This window comes from Clavelina lepadiformis, chromosome 9 (assembly GCF_947623445.1).
Source record: "Clavelina lepadiformis chromosome 9, kaClaLepa1.1, whole genome shotgun sequence".
Taxonomy (NCBI): domain Eukaryota; kingdom Metazoa; phylum Chordata; class Ascidiacea; order Aplousobranchia; family Clavelinidae; genus Clavelina; species Clavelina lepadiformis.
This window is the reverse complement of record NC_135248.1, coordinates 15514813-15532457: the sequence shown is the minus strand read 5'-3', so window position 1 is coordinate 15532457 and position 17645 is coordinate 15514813. Positions and strand designations below refer to the sequence as shown.

At 41.3% G+C, this 17645-nt stretch overlaps 1 protein-coding gene and 1 long non-coding RNA gene across 5 annotated transcripts; one reads left to right on the top strand and one right to left on the bottom strand.

Moving 5' to 3' along the window:
• The first annotated feature begins 8181 nt into the window (after positions 1-8181).
• Positions 8182-12975, top strand: LOC143470902 (uncharacterized). 4 transcript variants are annotated; one of them, XR_013119421.1, is made up of 5 exons: positions 8783-9175; positions 10585-11121; positions 11590-12144; positions 12211-12623; positions 12731-12975. It is a non-coding gene; the product is annotated as an uncharacterized LOC143470902 (long non-coding RNA). The 4 variants fall into 4 exon arrangements; XR_013119420.1 differs by lacking the exons at positions 12211-12623; positions 12731-12975 and adding an exon at positions 8182-8389 and having other exon boundaries at positions 9023-9175; positions 11590-11924; XR_013119419.1 differs by lacking the exons at positions 12211-12623; positions 12731-12975 and adding an exon at positions 8182-8741 and having other exon boundaries at positions 9023-9175; positions 11590-11924.
• Positions 12976-13191: 216 nt separating this feature from the next.
• Positions 13192-16023, bottom strand: LOC143471431 (uncharacterized). Its single transcript, XM_076969883.1, has 2 exons — positions 15563-16023; positions 13192-13207 (listed from the first exon to the last, which is right to left on the bottom strand). Exons 1-2 carry the CDS (start codon positions 16021-16023, stop codon positions 13192-13194), a joined length of 477 nt encoding a protein of 158 aa, XP_076825998.1.
• Between the last annotated feature and the right edge of the window lie 1622 nt (positions 16024-17645).

Below are 17645 nucleotides of genomic sequence, written 5' to 3'. Positions count from 1 at the left end.
TGGTTTTGGCAGCAATGGTAGTGGCAGCAAAGTCTGTGGAGAAACTAAAGGGGTAGAGGGTAAATTTTTTGCAACTGCACCTCCCCCTATTGAGGTGGGTTGAAACAGCTAAACTCATGCGCAGGAATAGTTAGCATGCAATAAGGCGGGAAAAGTGAAAACGATACTAGCACAAGAAAAAGCTACTAAGCATGCAACGAAGCAAAACGGTTACAAAATTGAAAGCGGCGACAAGGGAAAACGGCAAAATTGTACATGCAAAGGACATTATCGGTATTGAAGCAAGGTGATACACATAGTGAAACTTAAAGTGTGTGGGTGCTCGCGAAATTATCACGAGAAGATGAAGCGGGCGGTGCGTCATCAGCAGATCCGGACGGAGACGGTTCATCACGAGAACGCCGAGGCAAGGGCAGCGGTTGTGGTAGTTGTGGTCTTGCAACTGGCGCCTGCTGTTGGTGGCGCCAAGCGCGGACACGGGATACAAGGGATCTGGCATACTGCAAATGGTGCGGAGACGATCGGATAAACCCGATGGTATGGAAGAGGGCCCACATCATGGCAAGGAGTTGCAGGATGAATATAAGGGCTGAGAGAAATGGATTCGTAATCTGTGACAGAGCAAGGAGTAGCGTTTGTTTCGCGGCGTGTGCGAATGTGTCTGCGACGTAGGATCCGTTGATCATAGTTTCATCAGTAGTAGTAAGGCTTGTCATGACATGTCGCATTTGTTCCTTGAGAAGGTTGGCTTCAGACATAGAGCTGAGCAGCGATTGAAGATCAGTAAACGAGTCAGAGTCAGGTAGCTCGTTGAGAATTTTCTCGTAGTCGGGTGCCTTGTAGTTGACGTGTATAGGCGACAAAGGTAAGTTGAGTTGGTGCACCTGCACATGTTCGTGCGATAAAGTATAGTTGTGATACAGGACGGTGTGTCCCAGAACTCGGAAGACAAAACTTCTTGCTGGTCGATACGATTCCAGCAGGTGAACTCCCGGTAAGACAATGTTGTCTGAAATGAGTTGGCCGTATTGACTGTGGCCGTTTTGATCGCGATATTTGATGAGAGGACGTTGGCTGAATGCGTTTCGGTACGCAAGTGACGGTAAGACGGTACCGTTGATAGAGTGACATGCTGCTCTGGACATAAAATCTCCAAGGCTGGAACCCATGGTTTGATGTCCAAGAGTAGTAGTGAGTATCTCAGTAGGGAAGATCTTCCCAATTGCTTTGTAGAGTGTGCCAATTAGCTTCGTGAGTTGGCAATGTAGGAACTTGTTCTCTTCGTTGAAGGTTGTGAGAACTTCTGAAATAAGGTCGTCCTGTTGTGTGTCGAAGGTTGCAAAAAGTCGCTCGAATTGAGAGTATGGCGTTCGAAAAGGGGCACGCCTTAGCCGGTTAGGACGAAAAAGAGCGAGTCTGTCGAGCTCTGTACATTGTTGGTAGCGAAAGATAAAGTTGTTGTTGTCGCAGTGAATGTGTTTGCCATAGCAGTTTTTCGCACGAGAGGAGCATTTCCTCCAGTGATGTACCGAGATCCCGAGATCAGGTAAGGAAACTCTATATAAGGACGTAGAGTTGTAATGGAGGAGCATCTTGTGAGTCCCGAGAGGCTTGGTTGGTGGGCAGTTGATATGCGAAGGTACTCGCCATATAAACATACGATTGCCCGTTAAGCAGTATCCACGCCCGATTGAGCACGATGCAAGAGATCCAAGAGACGACGTCATTGTGTCCGTGACGTAATCGTAGTAAATTGTAGTGTGAAACAAGAAGTCGTTTGTTACTGTTCCAGAAGCTGAAGTCGGCCAGACAAACTTATAATGGACTGCATTGCGTGTTGAGTACGCCGCAGGATTAGACAGGATCAGCGGTCCATGTGATGAAACGTTGGTTTTATTCCACGACGAACATTCTGGGTTGTACGGTGGGTGTGCGTCAAAGGTGTTGGCCGATTTTTGATAACTCCCAAAAAAGAAGTAAGTAGTGCTCCAGGAAGTAATCTGTGAAGTGCAAACTGTTGCAGGAATCTTCTGGAGATGCAGATCTGGAGCAAACACGGTAGCAGAGCAGTTGTGTATGGAGAAGGGTGTCTGCGTTTGACAATGTATGTCGTCATCAAAGGTATATAACCCGAGAGAATGCGAACGCTGACATAACAGAAATTTCTGTGTATCCGGATGAAGATTCGTCTGAGCGGCGGATGTGAACAAAAAGAAACATGTAAGCAGCAGACAAACGAACATGTTGTGTTGTTTAGTCAGAGAACCGTTTCGGTGGAATGATTTTGCGACCAGTCCGAGAAGTCTTTACAACTTCAGGCGGTTTTATGGAAGCAGGAGCAGTGACCGTAGGTGGTGTCGTTTGCTGTTTCGCTGAAGTAGCGGAGACTGACTGAGGAGCAGGGTGTCGAGTCTGCAAAGAAAAATTTTGTTGATGCGAGGAGGATGATGGTGAGGGAGCATCAATATCAATTGTATAGCTAGGTTTGAGACGGTCGAGTGAGACGCGATCCGGTTTGCCATGACGGGATATTACAAAATATTTTTCGTATCTTTCCAATACTGGAAAAGGACCAACATAAGGGCGTTCTAACGCACGTTTGACATGATCGCATCTAACATAAACGCGGTCACAATGTTTCAAATCCGGATGCACGTAGGACTGCATGAATTTTGTATGAGCGGTCGTTGGAGTAAACTGAAGGTCGTTGATGAAGTCTCGGTAGGCACCGAGGTAGCTGGATGTAGGAACTGCAGAGGCAAGCTTGGAATCAGAAAAGAAACCACCTGGGAGCCGTAAGGTGTGTCCAAAAGCTAACTCAGCAGGTGTACATTTCAAATCCTGGAGATAGCGATTACGCAGAGCCAAGACAATAAAACCTAATTTGTGAAACCAACGTTCAGGTTCGTCTGAACACTTGATGGCGCGCTTGATCTCTGCATTTGCGCGTTCTGTAATTCCATTGGAAGTGGGGTGGTAAGCTGTAGTCAGATTGTGTTGAATACCAAGCGAGCGCATAATTTCCGCCCAAGCGGAACTTATGAAGCATGGTCCACGATCACTTGTGAGGATGATTGGAACGCCGACCAAGGAACACCAGTGATTTACAAAGTAAGCAGCAACGGTTTCCGTGGTGGCATCAGGGATTGGTATCGCTTGAACGAAACGCGTATATCGGTCGATACACGTAAGGATGTATTTGTAACCGTGTGATGTTGGAAGTGGTCCAATCAAGTCAATTGCAACATCAGAAAATCGTCCGTAGGGAATTTTAAATTTCCCCGGTGCGGTTTTTGTGTGGCGGAAAATTTTTCCTTCCTGGCAGTTTGGGCATTGTTGAACCCAGGTAGCGATTTGTTTACACATCCCTATCCATATAAATCTTTCCTTGATGAGCTTAATTGTGGCCTTTTTTCCAGGATGCGATAAATTATGTAAGTGCAGGAATACTTGACGTTGGAAGGAGGAAGGAACTAGAACACGCTCTGTGTCAGTGGACACGTCACAAAGGATGGTAAGGTCCTTATTGGGCAGCTTGTAGTCCTGGAGTTTGAGTGATGTTGTTGCGGTGCGTAGTCTTTGAATAGCAGGATCATTGGCTTGAGCTTGTGCTATTTTCTCATACTCTAAAGGAGGCGGAACGTCCGAAAGAGTATTAATGTTGGGTGCCGAAGGTTGAGACCTTGACAAGAGGTCCGCCACAACATTGGCAGAGCCTTTGATGTGCTCAATGGTTGTTGTATATTCTGAAACAAACAACAATTGCCGGAACTGTCTTGGAGAGTAATGTTCGGAGAGCTTACTGAGACTTGAAACCAGAGGGAGATGGTCTGTACGCAAAGTGAATTGTCGGCCTGTCAAGAAGTAGCGGAAATGACGTATTGACTTGTAAGCGGCCAACAGCTCTCGGTCAAAGCAACTGTATTTACGTTGAGTAGCGTTCAGCTGTCTTGAAAAGAAGGCCAAAGGAACAAGTTGATTTCCTTGCAATTGCTCTAATGTCGCTCCAATACCGGTCAACGAAGCGTCAACTGTTAGATAAGTTGGAGCATGGAGTTTCGGAAACGCTAAAGTGCTAGCATTTGCAATAGCTTGTTTGCTGCTGGCGAAGGCGCGTTCGGCTTCGACATTCCATGTTAAAGGGGCCGCGCGTTTGCTGCGACTGTTCGGAACTAGCTTGTAAAGCGGTTGTAAGGTTGTGGAACAATGCTTCAGAAAGCGAAAATAATAGCAATAAATTCCCAAGTAACGTTTCAGCTGTTTGCAGGTTTGTGGCTGTGGGTAATCAAGAATGGCCTGCACTTTTTCTTGAGTTGGTCGTATACCCTCAGAATTTATGTGATGGCCAAGGTAGTCAAGAGACTCGCGGTTGAATTCACTTTTGTCTAAATTGAGCGTTAAGCCAAATTCCTCAAGTCGTTGAAAAAGCAACTTAAGGTGTTCAAGATGTTCTGATAGGTTACTACTTCCAATGATGATATCATCGAGGTAAGCAAAGATTCCAAGGTGCTGAAGGGGGCGCACTACTTCCCCTATTAGTCTGGAAAAGGTCCTTGGGGCCCCCGATAAGCCGAATGGGAGTCGTGTGTATTCGAATTGTCCTAGGGGGCAAACAAACGCCGTTTTATGGACATCTTCTGGAGCCACTTTTATTTGATGAAAGGCGTTTTGGAGGTCGCATTTAGAGAAGACAGTTTTACCATACAAAACCTCGGAAAAACTATGTAAGAACGGAAGAGGGTAACAGCTGTCGATTGTTTGTTTGTTGACTAATTTATAATCAACGACAAGACGATATTTATTGCCAGAAGAGCCTTTAGGAACGAGCAAGGCCGGACTTCCATAAGGAGAATCACTGTAGCGGATAATTTCTCGCGCCAGCAAGCTGTCAATTTCTTTCTTCAAGATCTGCATTGTTTCTGGGCTATATCGACGTGGACGTGCACGTACAGGAGAACCTGTGGTATGGATGTGGTGAACGATGGAATGCTTCACTGGTTTAACAGCTGACATGGGTTTTTGCAAGTCTGGAAATTGATGTAAAAGATCTGCAACGGGGTCTATCTGGCTGAGAATGGATATGCGAACAGGATCACTTTCAACAGGCTCTAACGTATATTGCTGTTGGTTCGGTACATCTATCAGATGCTTGGCTTTAAGATCCAAAACAAAGTTGTATTCAGTGAGGAAATCCAGCCCCAAGATACAAAAAGGTGTGTCCGCAAGCACAAATTCAAAGGGATAAGAAAAACGAGGATGAAGGGAAACATTAAGTTGTGTAGTGCCATACGTGGTAATTGGCGTGCTGTTAGCAGCGAAAAGCGGTGTTTGCGGTTTGCGGTTTGATACGTCAGCTACTCTAGCGGACAAAAGAGAAGTTGCTGCCGCGCTATCTACATAAAAGTGAATACTATTGGCGTGATCATATACAGTTAACAAGGGGCAGCCTCTTTTTATTGATGATGCGATCGACGGGACTGACGGGGTTAATGTTGCGTCGATCGCCACGCGTTTTTTGTTGGGCGGGATTGGTTCTCCCACATGCTACAACTTGGGTGACAGCGGCGCGCATCCCTACCGAAGCGGGCGTGGTAATAACATAAGCCATTAGAAGCATCAGACGCGCAAGGGTAATTGCTACGTTGGTAGTCTGGTTTCTGAAATGTGGGGGACGAATGTAAAAAATTATATTTGCGTTGGTTTGCAAAAGAAGAACCATTTTGTCGGCGATTATCTCGATTAAACCCGTTGTTGCTGTATGATTTGTGAAACTGTCCATTGTTTGTGCGTGGTGATCGTTGTTGCCATGCTGAGTTAAATGAATTGCGTTGGTTTGGCGTATTTTGATTTGTGAAATTCGTATTTCTTTGCCCGGAGCTGTTAGATTCGTTGTTAGCGTTAGATCGTGTATAGCGCGGTGGTTTAGACAATTGAATTTGCTGTATTTGCGGTTGCATTGGGTAGTCAATGTCATCCGTATCAGTGATGGCAAGGGAAAGGTTGTGCGAAGAAGTTTTAGGTTGTTTAAGCAGCAAGATTTCGTGGGCTCTACTTGCAAGGTTCTGGAGATCGTGATTTTCCACGCTGGCTAACGCAATTGCGACGTCTGGTGGTAACGCTTTAAGAAACTTTGCACGAATTAGTTTGACGACTGGCGGAGTAAGATTCTCTTGACCTACTGCGCTCATTAATTCGCGCATTAAATGTTTCGGGGACTGATCGTGCAGCGTCAGGTCCGCCAACAAAAAATCTAAATGGTCCTCACGTTTATCAAAGTTTCTCAGAATTTCATTGATCAATATGTCGTAGCAGTTCTGTGCTGACGCCGAAGGTAACCGAAGGAGCGCGAGGTCTTTCGCAGGAATTGCCTCTACCGCCAACAAGTAACGATTAGTTTGAGAAGTGATTTGATAAAGAGAAAATTTATGTTCAAGGTGAGAAATCCACGCTTCGGGATTAAATTTCCAAAAGGTAGGAAGTTTAACGTGTGAAAACAAATCGTTTCGTAAAGTATTGTTCTGTGGTTGCGCGTTTGTTGGTAATTGGTTACTAGTACCCAGACCAGACGGACCAGCAATGCCATTATCGGGAGTATTTGCAGATCCCTCCCCGTTTTCGTTCGACATAGTTGTATTATTAATTGACTCGTTGGAACGGTCGGTTGATCGTGTGCTCATGTGGTATTCTGTCTTAGCTTTGCCAGGCACCGAAGTAACTTTTCGTTGTGTCGGCACAGGTTGTGACATTTATCAAAACCGATAAAAAATGTTTTAGGCGGCGCACCGCAAAAATTGTTCACAATTGAACCAAAAAATACTTTACAACAAGAAACTTTTATTTCAAACTGCAGCACAATGCAGCACAATAAGAATAGCTTAAGCTAATTTAATAAGGTACAAGCCGATGAGCATGCATTTACAAGCTATGGTTGCAAGTAGTTGTATAAAAAGTGAAAAATCCACTTACCAGTGAAGAACGGCTGTGCGAATTGCGAGAGTGTGGGAATTGAAACGCGTTGTTTTTTTTGACACAAGATCGTCAGTGATCACTAGAACGTCGGTGGTTGATTAGAACGTCGAAGCGTCGGGTTGTCAGTAGAACGTCGGGTTGTCACCAGAAATGTAGAGGTTGGGGTCGTTTTAGGATGTAGAGGTTGATGCCGACAGATGCAGATACAGATGCAGAGTTTATCGGTCTTAGCTTACGTTACGTTATTGACTTAGTTAACCTACTACATTAGTATCTGACTCTATTGTTGCGTGCGGTTAGAATTCTCTAACCTTTCTGATAGCCGAACGTTCGTATTATATTATAACAAATACCGTTTGCCAGAAAAGGCTTTTATTGTAGGTGCTGTACACTTTCTCAATATTACAAATAACCGAGAACACAAGTCATGCGACTGTTTACACGATGTCAACTGATTCAATCACCACAACTACAGTAGTACGGTATTACATATGTCTATAACTTCGCGTCTGTGACTGAGGTTCTGAGGCTCTGAGGGAGTCTCACACAAAAGTTCAAGCTTATAAAACGTGCTGCGATGTGGCGGAAATATATGACAAAAAAGGCATGAACATTTCAAAGCGTGTGAACGTGAAAATCGGTGTGTTTGCAATGCAAGTTAAATTTGGTTAAGTTGGAAACAGTTACTTGGAAGCGACCTGGTAACGTACTAAATAAGGAGCTTTCACACGAAGTTATTCGTAGCAAGTTTTCAAATATACCAACGGTAGTTTGCAGTGTTCTGAAAAGGCAAGTTTTAAACTCCATTTACTAGCTGGAAAACTCTTTCATAAGAATGATGTGGCGGGACTGAAAGTTTAAAAACTCCAATTGTTCTGGAAAACACATTTCTATGAAAGACGTAAGGATTTTACAAAAGCGAGCCAAGCCGCCACAGAAATATATTCCAATTCCACTAAAGTTTATAGTATGAAGCATCTTATCGAATACTTTAACATTTTGGCTATGATGCCTTAATATCTTTCCAAGTCCTACTACGTCTAATTTTACTTTTAAAACTATGTTTAAGAATTATTGTAGTAGTTAGCTCTCTGAAGCCAATAAAGCAATTTTCACTCCAACAATGGTCCTTCTACCGTGTTCGAAATATGCATTGTTGTGCCTGTCTTGGTTTGCATTTAGAAACATCGAAACTTACCTCGTGTTAAGTGAAAGAATGTTAATGAAAACGAACGTAACTTGAAAGAATGTTAATTAAATTTTAGGAGTGACAATTTCACGTTATATAAAGCCTAGCCTATAGGTCACGCAGCCAGTTGTTAAAGATAAGTTAAGTAAATGGGGATGCAAAAAGTTGATTTTATCTGTTTAAGGTTTATTGGAATTGCACTCCTGAAGATTTAAGTTGAAGATACTTCATGTACAACATTGAGACAATTTTCATTCAGTAGTTGTTTGAGCACACCACTTGCTCGTCTGCTTAATTTTCGCTTTTTTAACTTATGGATATAAATAATTATAGGCTCAGTGGCCGTGCTAAATGCCGAGAATATTTTCATACTCTGCTGTGTGGCCGGTTGTATTCGATTGCAAGTTCGCATAGTTACGGCTTTTTATATTGTTTTTCTCGAAATTAAGCTGCTCACCTGGACTGAACAGAAGTAAATTGTTAAAACCTTGCTCAAGGTTGCACAACTGGGTATTGAGCTCTAGCTGTATAATTATACTTGAACAAGATTTGTCCTCAACGGAGCTGACAGCTGATTTGGCGAGTGGGTGGTGTTTGATGATTTGGCGAGTGGGTGGTGTTTGATGATTTGGCGAGTGGGTGGTGTTTGATGATTTGGCGAGTGGGTGGTGTTTGATGATTTGGCGAGTGGGTGGTGTTTGATGTGCGTTTTGTCGAGTCTTGCTTGTGCCGCACTTTGGACAATGATCTGATTGATGTCTTTAACTTTGCAAATATCACTCATTTATCTTAAAGCAGAATATCATATAGAGATATAGATATAGATGAAGATGGATAGATTGTTGCTTTGTTGATGATTGACAGGTGATGCTCTCCTCATAATGGACCAGGAGAAGTTTTTTGAAGAACAGAATCATCTGAAGATGGAGGATAAATTTGCTGGAAAAGGGCAATCGAGCAGCAACGACAATAACTTCTCTGACTATCGCACCTCGAAGATGAGTGAACAAAGTGCAGGTGGGTACTGATGCGATTGTTGAACATTGAAATATTATAAAAATACGGCACCAGAAAGATGTGCTTACGTGCGAGGGAGACCTGGCACTCCATTGACGCATACTCAGTACAGAGTAGCTGTCGAAGGTAACAACTTCAAAAGAAATTTTCAACAAATCTCGATAATGTTTTTAGTTTTGGGTGTCTAACATACACTTGCACTAATGCTACCTTTTTTCAACTGTAATAAATTGTTTAAAGTCATTAACTTGAAATAGTCAGCAATACCCCAACTATAAAAAGTCTCTAAAACATCCTTTACGTAATAAATTAAAGTTTTTGAATGAAAGTGAAAGGTCAAGTTGATGACGCAATTACAAAAGTAGCCATGATCTCAAACAACATTTTTGAAATAAATAATCTGGTTTAGTTATTTTCATACATCCAAAAATTGTGAACTTGAATTGATCCAGTGGGGCTAAGACAAAGGCACTTCATAAAACTGGTAAATTGAATTCTTATGCTTCCAAGTGGAAAGTAGAAAACTACATAATCAACTACCTGCCCAATAGCAATGCTTTGTATTCAAATTTTAGTATCGTTGTTACTCCCAGGTGATTTAATTACTTATACTCACACATGAGACTTCAGGTAGTCATAAAGAATTTATGTAAATATTTTGACTGAAATTCAAAAAAAAATTTGATTAGACGTGATAGAAGGCGTAAACATTTATTTCTTGACTCTTGCAAAAAGCTAAGTTTTGTCAATTTTTATATAAAAAGCTAATATAAAGCATAGGACCTTTATAATGAAGATTGGACAGGTTTTTGAAAAGTTGAGTTCGAAACATATGCAGTCGTAAAAATCTTAAGAGATAACGCAGATTAGCATTTCTCAAATCAAATTTTCAAAATTAACTGTTATCGTCCATTAGCGTAGGCATTCGTGATTGCATTGAAACCTTCTGCAGAAATGCTGTAAGACCTTCCAGCAACTTTGCAGAGAATTTACTGGAATTTGTCTACTATTATTAAAGCTTGTAGATTTGCATGTTGTCTTGGACTCTTATACTGAGGTGTTTTTCACACAGAAAGCAAGCATTGGAGTGGGCTATGCTAAGAATCACTTGGTATTTTCAATAAAAAGTGCAATTATGTTAACTATACCAACTATGTGTACCATACACATCATCAGTTAACCATCAACCTCCTTGAGCAGGGGAATTTCCCCTTTAACTTTACATTAGCAGTTGGCATTAGTCTAGTATTGCCTCCTTACCAAGCTGATGCGAGCAGCTTCAGATAAAAACGAACTTTGGTCCATTGAGAATTCAGGCAAACAAGAGACATTTAAATAAGTACCTCGTTGTCTTGGAACCATCTAATGTTTAATAGAAATCCTATAACACCTCGTTTTATGATTGACAGAGAGAATTGACCATGAAGATAAGTTTCCTCCTGCGATATGATGGTACAACGTTCAGCCACATGGTGCCGCCAATCTCGCGATCATCGCCTTACGACATACACCATACGGCATACCATATACACCATACCATATATACATACATGATAACATATATATACATACATACCATACCATATATGCATACCATACACCATATATACATACACCATACATACCATACACCATACCATATATATACATACCATACACCATACAGCAGCGAGGAGATGGAAAATGAAGTTAGCCAGACCCGGTTGTCTTCTGCCTTCCCCCAGCTTCTCCCTGCTAGGACCTTTAGTCACATTGGCCACTATACCAATGCTACGGGCCATAGACATCTGACAACAATCAAAAAGAAAGTCGATCGAGTTGCTCTAAAGAAGAGTCATTGAGTAATGACTCGATTCGACTCAATCAGCCGCTCTATCTGCAGGGAGCTCTACCATGGACACTCCATCCTTCCGGGACCCGACCATCGCAACAAGCAAACAGCGCAGGTTGGTTTGTCGATGACTGATATTGTTATTGCTTTGCTATTTGATGATGTTGGCATAGAGCAGCCATATTGCATAAGTGTTTCAGTATTAATGTTGCTTTGTTAATTGCATCGTTTCCTCCAGAAAACTGGTGCAAAAGGGTTTTGTTTGACTGTTTTTTGTAAGTCTTTGTCTCAGCTACCTTCACCAGATCTAGTATGTATTGTCATAACTTCCATTTAATTTTTCTCTGGTGATCCTTTGTTGTAAACTTTTCTGTGACTTGATAGATACGACTCCAAACAACCTCCCACAATAAGAATACTGCTATTGTTCCTACCCAGTGTCGCAAATAGCTACTATGTGAAAGTAATTTATAGCAAACATCGCCTTTATATAGTCATTCTAGGCCACGTGTGTACCGCCATATGACTTTGGAGATGGGCGTCTTGTGAAAATTTATTTGAAACAAATTTTTCTTTGTTGAAGAGTTCTCCAGCATGAACTTTCATATGGGTTTGTAAATTGCCTTTTTGCGCAAATGATTTGAAACAAACCTGACATTGATAAGGACCTTGCCCAGTGTGGACTACCTCTCTCATATCGGCAAATCCATCACTCGCCAGCAAGAAGATGCCATGGTGCGGCCAGGTCATGTTCGTGGCAACTTGTGGCGGTCCAGGTGGCAGAAAGCAGTCAAAGACCATCTGTGTCACAATCGAACAAAACACCAGAAAAACTGAATATCCTTGATTAAGCAAGGGCACATTTATTAAATCATCAAATGAAAAGTATATTTTGCACAATAAAATACATGCACCTTGCGGAAGGCTTGTTGTTCTAATCTAAGCAGTGTTAAGTGTCTGTCTGGTGCGGGTAAGCTTCGTATATTTTCAAATCACCTCATTTAAAGGGACGTCATGGATGAAACCCACGATTGAGGGATCTCAATAGTTACAATTCTAGTTTTGTTTAAAGTTCCACGTTGCCAATGACAAAGCAGTGTTGTCGTTCAACAAAGAAAAGATTAAACTTCATGGGCAGGTATGACGTCATCGATTTTTAGTTTCTCGTCGAATAATTCATAATCCCAGCATTTTGACCTTTCAGGCGACGACACCGAAAATTGTGGAATCATACCACAAGCCACCAAGGATGAATCTTTGTCTTTGTGACGTAATCATGTTTTGAGACAATTCAACTTAGGATTTTACGGTCATGCATGGCCTACATCTCGATTGTGACGTTGACAAACTTGTAATGAAAAGTGGTATATGGTACCTTAACCTGTAAGGTTTACCCACTTCACTACAAAGTCTGTTTACTTGTGTATATCTTAACAGTGAACTTTGATAGACTTCAGCAATAATAACACGGGAATGACAACTGTATAATCTGATTATATTGAAGCCTCTTTGAACGAATACATCAAGATAAAACATTGTTACAGCAACAGTATAAACACATGTTGCGGCGTTGAACGTAATAGCCAAAAAGACTGAATAAATCAAAATGCACACACAGTAAGTACGAAGCAATCGACTACGTCACGCAGTGTTATGCTTCGCTGATTCGCTAGACGAGAATTCTATGTCGTACACAATATTATCACAAACTGTTTGTTTCGTAGAAGCGACATTTGCATCTCTGATCATTTTCTCTTCTCGGACACTGTAATCGGCAAATCTTCCATCATCGAAATCACCATCAAGAATAAAGGGAAGCTACCGCAAGCAGTGACCCAACACCCGCCTTGTACTTAAGCAACAACGCTTCAGTGTTCTCGTTATGCAAATAACAAATTTGCGATCATGTTGGGCAGCCGGTTGCCTTGTTTGTATTTCTAAAGTAACCAATAAAATACACCCATCTAGAGGAAGGCTTGTTGTTCCAAGCAGTGGTTGGTGTTTGTCATAACTGATACACACAATAGGCAAGAATACAGTCGACACAATACACAAGTTATTCGATAGTTCAAGCAAGATCTTGTGTCTACGCTACTATTTTGCTAACTAGCTGATTAGGTACCACTAGATTTGTGCTTTGCTGTAGATTGTTCAGTACAGCCCTATGCCACCTGAGTTGGACGGGTTAAGAATTTTGATTTCTGAAATTCGAAACAGGGGAAACAACCATAAACATAACAAGAACATTTTTGTTGAAGAAAAAATCACGTTTCAGGAAAGATTTCTAGTTACAAATGTGAGGGGCGACAACACGTCATAATGATATTTCTTGACTATGTGATAATATTGTGTACAACATAGAATTCTCGTCTAGCGAATCAGCGAAGCATAACACTGCGCGACGTAGTCGATTGCTTCGTACTTACTGTGTGTGCATTTCGATTTATTCAGTCTTTTGGCTATTACGTTCAACGCCGCAACATGTCTTTATGCTGTTGCTGTAACAATGTTTTATCTTGATGTATTCGTTCAAAGAGGCTTCAATATAATCAGATTATACAGTTGTCATTCCCGTGTTATTATTGCTGAAGTCTATCAAAGTTCACTGTTAAGATAAACACAAGTAAACAGACTTTGTAGTGAAGTGGGTAAACCTTACAGGTTAAGGTACCATATACCACTTTTCATTACAACTATAACAAGGTTGTCGCCGGTTTTTCGCTCCCTACAGTCAATGGCTTAAATGAAATAAGTAACGAAGTGATTATTTCACCGTAGCCTATGTTGGTCACCCAGCCTGTTGTTAAAGATAGGTTGTGTGGTTAGACGTGACGCGACACCTTATCGAAAGACACTTTATCGAACGACACTTAATCGAACGACACTTTATCGAAAGACACTTAATCGAACGACACCTGATCGAAACGACACCTGATCGAAACGACAGTTGATCGAACGACACTTTATCGAACCGAAAGTTGATCAAACGACACTTTATCGAACCGACAGTTAATCAAAACGACAGTTGATCGAACGACACTATATCGAACCGACAGTTCAAGCAAGATTTTTGCGTGTTTCTCAAACATTGAAACAATGGGTCATTGTGATGTTCAGCTATCTGTCCATGTTTGTTTGATAAAGTTGGATTTTGTAATTTTTGAGATATTGTGATATTTATATAATTTTGCTCTCTCTCCGCATTGAAACGTATTACTCATTTACGCACCAATAACTTGACTAACTATTCTTTTTCGTTCTCTTCTCACAGCGGGGGCGCGGCGTAACAAGAAGATTTTATAGAAATGTGTCACTTTTAGAAATACCTAATTTACACTAAATTCACTTTCTTTAGTTTTACAATTATGATGTATACAGGAAGCCAGATGATGTTTCTACTAACCTGTAATAATCTCATCAGTCTACGACGCATAGGTTTCTAGTAATTAACGATTGCAAATGTGTGTGCGGGGTTGGCCACACCTAGCTTTTTTAGTAAACTCGCGAGCCTGGTTAGGATAGGGTTAAAAGATCCACAATTTATTGAAACAACTGACGATATGCACTGTTAAAAGAACGACAATTTATTAAAAGAACTGACAACATGCACTGTTAAAAGCACGACAACTGACGAAGTGCACATTTCAATCGCATTCATTTAATTACAAGTTGTGTGCAATTGCTCGAAGATAACTTTTTATGTCCATATTTGTTGAGTCATAATTTTCAACTATGCTCTTCAGCCGTTGGTTGACAGCGTCGTAGCGCTTCTTCCGAGGTGGGCCATCGATTCCAGCACTCAATTGCTCAATTAACATTTCGTTGGAACCTTGTTCCCGCTTAATTTTTTGACGAGTCTTCGAAGCGTCGGATGGGATAATGAGACACGCTTGCTGAACGCATTGTGCCATCCTTCAATGCTATTATTCGTTCTTGGAAGGTCATCTTGAACCCGGTGGAAAACATTCCAACACCGGATAGGAAATAGAGGTTGACGACGATTCCTGCGACACAATCGTCCAATCCAAGTAGTTTCAAAATAGTCAATGTATTCAGACAAGTGCTGCTCATCGTCGTCACTGAACGTGGCCAGGAAGTCCTCGAACCGTTGTACAACGTCGTCAGGCGGAACGAATGCCAGTGCCTGGAAGCATTTTATGCGAAGGGCGTGCTCTGCATCTTCATTGAACCACCGCTGCAGAGAGAGAGCCTGAATTTTCCGGAAGCTACATTGGCCAAAATGGAAAAGGCAGCCGAGAATTTCTGCCCGAGGGAAGCTGGAAGAAAGAGCATTATATGCTGCCATTTCAAAGTCTATTGTTACGGTTTCTGGGGCTATTCCTGGTCGCTGTTGTTCCAATAAACAAAAGATGCGATTGTACACAGCTTCAGATTTGTTCTCGGTAATGGTGTATACGAGTGGCACCGTGCGATTTTCATCGACCAGCGCGTGTATCGTGTACAGCTGGTATCCAAGTGGGGCAACATCAAATGTACCGTCACAAAACCAATTAGCGCAGTTGTTCAGTATATCCAGATTCTTTTGAGATGCAAACATATAGAATTCGTTCTCATCGTCTTCCTCGATAACGAAGGCTTCTCCCCTCGGTGTCACGCGGAGTTCATCCATCAAGCCGTTTCCTTCTGGACATTCGCGCTTTCGCTGTATCATCCGCTTTAATGATGTTGCTTTAGGGAGAGCACCAGCGGTGGCTAAGGATATATCCTGCGTTTCGCTCTGAATAATGTTTGAGGTACGTTCATCTGAATTGACTGCTCGATCTCGCATGCTGGCTTGTGCTCTCGCAACTATAACACGTGCAGGGTTTGGTAGATGACTGTGTTCAGATGGTGTTCTCATGAGGCTGTCGTCCTCGGCTGTGGATAGACGGCTTTTACATTTGAGGTAGTCCTCACATCTCCAGTAAGTTACGCCATTTGTTGTTTTGTCACGAACGTACATGAAACCGTTCAAGGCCAACTTTCGTTTGCCTTTATCACTTAAAATGAATTCCATTTCGAAATGTATACAATCGTTATTAACGTGGAAAAAATTACAAGAATTCTTAAGATGTCTAAAATCAAATAGTGTGGAAATGTAAGTATATACAATATGATCAGGTAATGTAATTATAATAGTCATATAACTCATAAATAGGGCAACCAGTTTTTTGACCCAAAAATTTTAAATTTCGACCTTAAAATTGCAAAGTTTGACCTCATTTTGCAACTTGCCTCATTGACACTTGCAGTTTCAAATGCAATGACGTCACATTGTGACGTGGTTAGAAGAATGACAATGCAAAAAGTTGATTTTAGTGTTTTTGAGTTTTATTGGAAATCGATTTAGATTAGTTTGTCATAACATGTGTAAATCTGCAGCACCAAGCACTTTCATATAATTTATTGCACTATACGCCTGTTCTTCTCTATCATGTATGTATTTTCAATTGTAATTCATTAATGTACGTTTGCTGGCGAGGTGTCACTGAATTTTTAAAACACATTCACTTGCTGTATCTTTCTTTTAATTTCAAAATAGTTAAAGCTTTCCCCAACCACATGCCATCAAATTTGTTGCTGCCAAACTCTAGACATAGGCAGTAAGCATCCAGAATTCGCACGACAAATACCTGTTGATAAACCACTTTGATTAGATGATGGTATTGGAAATTTTCGAATCGGATTGAGAAAGTTATACGTCAGTCTGTTTATTAATCAAATAACTTTTAAATTTTCAACACTTATAAGTTTAATACACAACTATTTCGGATATTTACTGCAGATCGCTTTTACATGTTTTCAAGATAAAAGACTGGAACCAGTTGAATTGAAACGTCACTATCAGCGCCACTTAAGTCTTCAATTTCGGATCAAGAGGAGCTTCCTTTCAGCACTACCATCTATTGGGCAGCATTGGCATTTTTTCCTTACATCCAGAAGTCGACGTACCAGAGAAGACTTCATCTTACAAAGAGCAGTATTGTCATCACATCTTCCAAAGATAATTATCATTGGTTTGCTTTCTTGCTGTACAAAGTCGGGCTAATTATTAACGCCCTTCCTTAGTGCTATGGCCACTAGAAACCGGGCTCTTGCCCGGGATGGGCTTTTTTTTATGGTGAGTTTCTTTTCCCATCCACTGATGTAGGATTGAAGCATTGAAGCAATTTTCATTCATTAATTGTTTGAACACACCACCTGCTCGTTGGCTTAATTTTCAATTTTTAACTCATGTTTTATGGATTTAACTAATTATATAGGTTTAGAGGCCCTGCTAGTTGTTCCCAGCAATTATTAACGTTATTTTTCTGGAGCACGTTTTAAGCCTTTTCGGCTTTGTCACTTTTTCAATATAAATTTGTTGCTACGAGAATTTGCTAATCAGAAATGTCAAATGAATGTGCAATAGAATGCGTTAATCAGTTATCAAAAGGCTTCGTGAACTACATGTAGTCGCGACCCAATTAAATCAAACGGCGGCCCACTATTTGGTCGCGACCTAGGAGTTGAGAAGCACTGCCCCAACCAATCCGCCACCAAGCCAACTTAGTTTACACTATGCAAGATTTTGTAACTCGAAATACCCCATAATATTCGTGCAAACTTTTAATTTAAAATTTAATTTTCGGCTTGCGA